This window comes from Brassica oleracea, chromosome C5, assembly GCF_000695525.1.
Source record: "Brassica oleracea var. oleracea cultivar TO1000 chromosome C5, BOL, whole genome shotgun sequence".
Classification (NCBI taxonomy): domain Eukaryota; kingdom Viridiplantae; phylum Streptophyta; class Magnoliopsida; order Brassicales; family Brassicaceae; genus Brassica; species Brassica oleracea.
The window spans coordinates 33,983,720-33,991,377 of record NC_027752.1 but is presented as its reverse complement, the minus strand read 5'-3'; the positions used below and the strand labels follow the sequence as shown (position 1 = coordinate 33,991,377).

General features: G+C 32.9%; 1 protein-coding gene and 1 long non-coding RNA gene across 3 annotated transcripts; one reads left to right on the top strand and one right to left on the bottom strand.

Annotated features, from left to right (window-relative positions):
- The first annotated feature begins 377 nt into the window (after window positions 1-377).
- On the top strand, window positions 378-1,145 carry LOC106343756. Of its 2 annotated transcripts, none has more exons than XR_001270006.1 (3): window positions 378-396; window positions 463-849; window positions 964-1,145. It is a non-coding gene; the product is annotated as an uncharacterized LOC106343756 (long non-coding RNA). The 2 variants fall into 2 exon arrangements; XR_001270005.1 differs by having other exon boundaries at window positions 954-1,145.
- A 97-nt stretch (window positions 1,146-1,242) lies between these two features.
- LOC106343755 (ribonuclease 3-like protein 2) lies at window positions 1,243-3,060 on the bottom strand. The gene is made up of 4 exons (XM_013783053.1): window positions 2,582-3,060; window positions 2,320-2,472; window positions 1,749-2,113; window positions 1,243-1,620 (listed from the first exon to the last, which is right to left on the bottom strand). The coding sequence occupies exons 1-4, from the start codon at window positions 3,008-3,010 to the stop codon at window positions 1,440-1,442; spliced, it is 1,128 nt and encodes a 375-aa protein (XP_013638507.1). The 5' UTR covers window positions 3,011-3,060; the 3' UTR covers window positions 1,243-1,439.
- Window positions 3,061-7,658: the final 4,598 nt, after the last annotated feature.

The following is a 7,658-nucleotide window of genomic DNA, read 5'->3' as shown; positions in this document are numbered from 1 at the left end:
TCTTTTTCCTGTCTTGTTTTCCCTTTTACCACATTGGGTTTTGGGTTTGTCAAGAGAGGTTTTAATGAGGCAACATCCAAAGCATGAATGAACCTTGACCGGATGTGTCGATCAAGGGGGAGTGTTATAAACCATTTAGTGATCGACCCATTTATCAGCCCGTGTAGCAAGACGGGCCAAGCCCATCCGCATGATCATACTGGCGCCTATCTACTCTTGTGTTTATCTACATTATAGTTGGTGTTTATCTTACGTATTGCTAGTCATTATCTAGTTAAGGATAAGTACGATCTCATGTCGATCCAGTACTTACACCGTCATTACCATGTGTATATAAATACCAGTTGGTCGACCTAATAATACACACAAGTTCCCCTCTTCATTCACAACATTTAGGTTACTTTCCATTATCTGTTCTTTCTTGATCATGAGTCTTGCTTGAAGCTTGATTGTTTTGTACAGAGCATCCATGGCTTAGAGAAGGTGGAGAAGCATCTGACAAGCCGATTGACAGCGTTGTACTCTCAACTCTTAAGGATGAAGAGCGATGAATAAGTTAAAGAAACTTGCTCTAAAGGTTAGACTTCCAAGACACTATAATATGAAATGTGTTTGTCCTTGTCCTTTTCTGTCTGAATAGGTCATTGAGGAGAATATTATAACACGGAAGAGATCCAAGGATTGAAGGCAATGTTTGCTAACATAGACACAGACAACAGTGGCACAATCACATATGAAGAACTGAAAGAAGGTTTAGCTAAATTGGGATCAAAAATTTACAGAAGCAGAAGTAAAGTAGCTCATGGATGCTGTAAGTTGGTTGAAAAATGAATTCCAAGCAAGTAAAAAGTAAGAACTCATATAACCATGATTGTGATTAAACCAAGCTGATGTTGATGGACATTGCTCAATGTGGTTCAAATCTTTTTTTCTTGTTTTCTTGTAAAACCGAGAATTCACAAGATCAAGAGAAGAGACGGTTTGTATCCAATCCAGAAAATCAGGAGCTGTATTGATGATATTTATTCCGGAGAAACAGTAGATAAGAACAGGAAGATACTCAAAATTTTGATTGCTTGTGTTTTGTACTTTCTTGTGTTCTGTGACGAGGCTGTTGTTATAAAGAGAGAAGAAGAAGGTTGCATTCTTCTTATAAGATTACGGTTGTAACAGTGATTATTAACCTTTAAGGAAGATTTGAAACACAAACCAAACTCCAATCCTCGGACAACAACACTTAAGAAGGAGGACATCCCATCAATTACTTATGTAACAAAAACCAAAGTAATACCGACTACTACAACACATACAGACATTTGCCTGACACAAGACAAGAGTTCTTCTTCTTCTTCTCAACTATCACCCTGATAGAAGTTTTTTTTCCTGAATGACTCAGATTGCACTTTTGTAACTTTACAACAACATCATTCAAGAACCCCCTAGAGATAATTAGATTTCCTTAGAGCTATTATCATGTGGTAAGCTGAGGAGTTTTCAGCTTTCTTTTTCTTGGATTCTTCATCCCCCTTCATATATAACGGACTCTCTTCACTAGGGATCTTTATTCTAGCTGAACACACAAATCTCTTCCCATTTGCCGACCCTCTTTCTTCCTCAATACTGAGAAAAAAAGTCAGACACAGTAACTAAATGGTTTAAGCAAAGCAAACTATGATTAACTAGCAAACATGTTCTGCTTCCCAAATATATAACACTCTAGAACTAGTGAAAGATTTGAATCAATATACCTGTAAATTGGTTTAGGCCACTTTTTCTTGGAGCAAATCTCATACAACTTCCTTTTGGCATCTTCAAGGTCAACCTCTACACTACCCTCATCAATAACCATTGCAATAGGCGAACATTCTGAAAACTTCCCTAGTGCTTCCTTAGCAGCTAACAGCTTGGCGGTATCTTTGTTCTCAGCACTCCCAGAAGCAAAAAACTCGTCATCGAGATATACACCAGCGATATTTCTTTTGCCCTCTTTCAGATACCTGATGGCGAGTCTCTTGCCGTGTTTATGACATAACTGGAAAAGCATACTAATAGGCTGAGGTTGCTGCTGGAGATCATCCAGTGTAAATATAGGTTCCAAAAGACCCCTGAAGATCTGCAAATCGAAAATTAGGTAAGCCTTAACATTAAGCAATCAATGTGTTCTAAAAATCGGTCTAAGCGATTTTTCTAGAACAATAAAAATTGGTGTAGGGCTCCGCCTAATCAATAATCTCATATAAAGCGCCTAACTATATGGCCTAGCAATTATTTGAGAATTTTAAGTATGATAGAAAGAGAGACAAGACACAAGACACAGACCACCCAGAATCTTTGCAGATCAAAGTTGACATCTATGTAAACGGCTCCGGCTACAGACTCTAGGAGGTCAGCGAGAACTTTGGGAGCTTTCACTAATCCACCATAGTAAACTGAATCGTCTTCTTTGCACACCGCCTCTGAGAACTCTGTAACCTATCAAAACGACACCAAAAGTACAAAAACTTGATGATGACATCAAACAAGAACACGTTCCGACAAAAGTCAAGATTCAAATAAAAAAAACAGAACAAGATTTGGATACCTTTTCATCTAAAGAAGGAGCGTTGCGACGAAGAAAGCGGTAGAGACCGTGTTTGAGTGCGACACGGGCGAATTTCTCGGTGCTAACATTAGCAGCTCTCAACTGAGACAGCTCGTGCGGTTCGGCGTTAGGGTAAGTGAGGTACAAGTAGTTCGTTAAGGCAAGACCTATGGCGCTGTCTCCTACGAATTCAAGCCTTTCGTACGAAGGAAAGTCGACGCAAGAAGTGTGCGTAAGCGCTTCCTCGAGAAGACTCTTGTTAGCGAAACTGTAGTTGACGATCTTCTCCACAGCTTGCAGAGATTCCATCTTCTCCGGCGATAGAGGAGGGCGAGTGATCGCCCGATAATTGACTGAAGGTGAGAAGTTAGAGGGAGTGATCGTCGGAGAGTTGAAATCCGGCGAGAAGAAGCGAATCAAGCGATCCATGGAGAGAGAGAGAGAATCTTTAAGCAAAGTCCAAGTGACGCGAGTTCTTTTGTTTTCTCTATATTTAAAACTTTATTTCCCAATTTCATTACTTTTGAGTTTTGACTCTCTTTTGACTTTTTATTGATTAACAGAAAAAACATTAAATACAACAATAAAAAGATATTAAATATGACTCGTCGTCAATGTTTTCAAAACCGGTCTTGGTAACTGAACTAGAAACTCCTTTTTTGACTGAAATTCAATTAAGTTCAACTATAGTTTAGACCCGCGCGATAGATATTTTTTTCATTTGTTTTTGTAATGTAATTAAATGTTTTTATACCATTATATACTTTATATAAATTATAATACAAATGCTGACAAAAAAAAAATTATAATACAATTATTTCTGTAACATAATTTTTTTAATAATCATGAATTTATAAATAAATAAAAAGCAAACGCGCATTTGATAACACAAAATTGAAAAAAAGAAAAAAAAAGATTATGATTTGTTTATGGTATGTTTTGATTTGAACCAAAGAAATAGGAAAGGCTAAGATTTGCTAGCTTTTTTATTCTCTGCTTTGAGATCCAATTAACATGTTGTATGTACTTCTGTTTGAAATCAATAAAGGCTAAGATTTTGTGATTATTTTGAATTTGTGATTGTTCCTAAAATTGTAGTGTAATTGAGTTGTGATCTTCCAAATTTGCAATGAATTAAAAGTATAATATTTTGGGAGGTGAATTTATATAGAAAAGCAATGAATTGTACATATATGAATTGTTTTTGTTTCATATCGTAAGTAGTTTTAGGGAAATGTTTTTGTTTCAAAATGTAAGTAGTTTTCGTATTTTTAGGTAACCTTTACATTTATTGAATACAATGTGACCAATCAAATTAAATAGACTTATTTTTTATTGGTTAAATTATATCTAACCTATTTATTATAAAATACTTTTTAAAAACATAATGATTTTCTTAATCTTCGTGCTTTTAGCCAAAACTACTTATATTATAAAACGGAGGGAGTAATAAGTTTCTCGCTTTGAGATATAGAAGTAAGACCTTGTTGAAATCAATCCAAGCACGAGCTCATATTTTCCAACGTATTGAATTATTTATAAAATTTACATAACTTTTCTGTTGGTTCAAGTTAAATAAAGTAAAAGAAAGTATTATCAACATATAAAGTATAAACTATGCTTTAGTGTTGATAGTGGAAAGAGAAATTGTTTGGCGGTAACGGAAATAATTTTCTACGTGGACCAGTTAGCGTCGTTTTAGGTAGGACAGATCATAGCGCGGATAATATATTTAAATTTGTTACATTTATCATTTTTATTTATATGTGAATTTTTGTATATTAAATTATATATAACTAATTTTTAAATTTGATTTTTTTATATTTTTAGTTTGAAGTAAGTATTTCTATTATATGTAACATAATTAACTAATAAAATATAAATTTAATCAATTACACAGTAATTTACATAATTTAATTGGCCACACAATATCCAACAAATATAAAATTACATTGAAATATAAAAAACAATTTATATAGTGAAACAAAAAATACTTTTAAATCATTATATTATAAAACAAAGGAAATATCCAAATTATATTGAAACATTAGAATAATAAGAATCAGAAATGCTGAAATCTCAACGTCGATAATTTACGCCAGTCATGCCTTAGACCATCTCCAATGTATTCCTCTATTTTTTTTTCTAAAATAGAGGAATTTCATAATAGAAATGGATTTGTCTCCGATGTATTTTTCTATTTTTTTCTTCTTTTTTCTATTTTCTCTCCTAAAAAGAATATTCTTGATTTATTCTTTTTCAAGTTTACAAATAATATTTTTTATTTGTGAAAGTTGAAAACCAGCCCAATTTATTTTAATATTTTATAAAATTATGATATTATTTACACTAAATATTTCTTTACAAACTATTTTGTAAGAAAAAAATATAATTATATTTATATAAATAATATATTTCACTAAAAAAATATTTTCGGTTATAATTGTTTAAGTAAAAAGTTAAGGATCATTTTGTAAAAACAAATAGAGGAGGTGACATGACAAAATATAGTTTCTCATAGGCCGATTATTTTCGCCTACGTGGACACTCTATCCGAGGCTTATATCCTCCAGTTTTAATTAAAATCTGTAATATTTAAAAGTTATTACTTTAGAAAACTGTCATTTAATATATAAATTTAATCAATTACACAGTAATTTACATAATATAATTGGCCACACAATATCCAATAAGTATAAAGTTATATTGAAATATAAAAATAATTTATATAGTGAAACAAAAAATTCTTTTAAACCATTATATTATAAAGCAAATGAAATATTCAAATTATATTGAAACATTGGAATAGTAAGAATCAGAAAAGTTGAAATCTCAACGTCGATCATTTACGTCGGCCATGCCTTAGACCATCTCCAATGTATTCCTCTATTTTTTCTCGAAAATGGAGGAATTTCAAAATAGAGATGAATTTGTCTCCGATGTATTTTTCTATTTTCTCTCCTGAAATAAAATATTCTTGATATATTATTTTCTAAGTTTACAAATAATACTTTTTATTTGTGAAAGTTGAAAACCAACCCATTTTATTTTAGTATTTTATAAAATTATGATATTATTCACACTAAATATTTCTTTACAAACTATTATGTAAAAAATATTTTTCTATCCTACGTGGACACCTCTCCATGGCTTATATTTGCCTTTTAGTATTGTATACTTAGTGATTCTTGTATATGTGTCCAATAAAGTTTCAATGGCTTAGTGGTAACTGATCTATATTTATGCAATATTAACCCATGTTCGATCTTTTCCTTCGCATTGTTTTTTCATTTTTTACGAAAAAATAAATGAGATGACGTGGCAACTTCGGGCTCTCTGATTGGTTAATTTTTCTATCGTACGTGGACACCCTCTCCATGGCTTATATTTGCCTTTTAGTATTGTATTGTTTTTCTATTTTTTACGAAAAAATAAATGAGATGACGTGGCAACTTCGGACTCTCTGATTGATTAATTTTTCTATCCTACGTGAACACCCTCTCCATGGCTTATATTTGCTTTTTATTATTGTATTGATTTTACAAAATGTTACGATTTGGTTAAATCTTATATTCCATTTATTGCTGTATGTGATCGTAAAGATCAATAAGAATATTTACATCATAAGGTTTCCCAACCTCATTTACAACCAACTTATAGTGATCCTCGATGACACTCGGTTGGCCATTGATAAGGAAAATACTAATAAAGATCAATAAGAATATTTACAAATTCATACACTGGAGAGTTAGATTTGGAATTTCGAATATTAAATTTCGGTTGGCGCCTGCATAATTTCGTTATACAAATCTGGCAACATAAATCCCAATTGTGAGAGTTGATTATCTCATATATTGGTGTCACACATACCTAGCAATGTATGATTTGGTCGAGAAATCCGCCTGGAAACATAATTATCGTGTTGATAAGATATGTGTTCTAAGTTCTAACGTTCATATGCTTTATAGGTGGATGGACCATCTATATCAAACATAACGATCACAAGACAGCGAGATCAACGCGTTAAAAAGTTAAAACGTATGTCTAAAGCAAATATTATAAGAAATTCCTCTCTATTTATTCAAATAAAAGCATTTGAAAAAAAAAAAGAGAATCCTTAAAATTTGAAGAAAATCCAAAAAATTAAATGTAAAGTACCTCAGAACAGAAACCATAAAGAGGAATTCTAAAAAATCTATATTTTCGGTTTAAACGCAACAGAAAGAAATTACGTAAACCAAATTCCTTAATATCATATAGATTAGTTTATTCTAGCTTGAATTGTTTTTTTTAAACTTTGACATAGGACTCAGTGAGGACTCAAAAAATTTATATGTGAATGCATATGTAAATATATAATCCAAGCGTTAAAACAATCAAACAATCACGTAGTAGAAATGTTCAAACATCACAGATCCTGTGGTGAACGAAGAAGAGAACTTATGTGTATTATTAGGTCGACCAACTGGTCTTTATATACATATGGTAATGAGATCTTACTTATCCTTAACTAGATAATGACTAGCAATACGTAAGATAAACACCAACTATAATGTAGATAAACACAAGAGTAGATATGCGCCAGTATGATCATGCGGATGGGCTTGGTCCGTCTTGCTACACGGGCTGATAAATGGGTCGATCACTAAATAGTTTATAACACTCTCCCTTGATCGACACATCCGGTCAAGGTTCATTCATGCTTTGGATGTTGCCTCATTAAAACCTCTCTTGACAAACCCAAAACCCAATGTGGTAAAAGGGAAAACAAGACAGGAAAAAGAGTACAACACATGAACTCCCCCTGATGAATGCATCACCGAAGATCCTTCAGTCGACGCATGCCTATCTTCCATATGAGCTTCTTGAACGTTGAGGTTGGTAGTGACTTGGTGAAGAGGTCGGCTGAATTCTGACTCGAACGGACTTGCAATACTTGGACCTCTCCTGCCTTCTGAAGCTCGTGTGTAAAGAAGAACTTAGGAAGAATATGTTTCGTCCTATCTCCTTTAATGTATCCATCCTTAAGCTGTGCGATGCATGCTGTGTTATCCTCGTATAGGATGGTCGGTGGATC

Excerpts from the sequence above, each read along its gene's own strand:
- LOC106343755 (XM_013783053.1), bottom strand. The coding sequence starts at position 3,010 with ATGGATCGCTTGATTCGCTTCTTCTCGCCGGATTTCAACTCTCCGACG. Across the intron at positions 2,473-2,581 it reads CTCCTTCTTTAGATGAAAAG|GTTACAGAGTTCTCAGAGGC; the intron begins GTATCCAAATCT and ends TCGTTTTGATAG. Across the intron at positions 1,621-1,748 it reads TGGCCTAAACCAATTTACAG|TATTGAGGAAGAAAGAGGGT; the intron begins GTATATTGATTC and ends TTTTTTTCTCAG.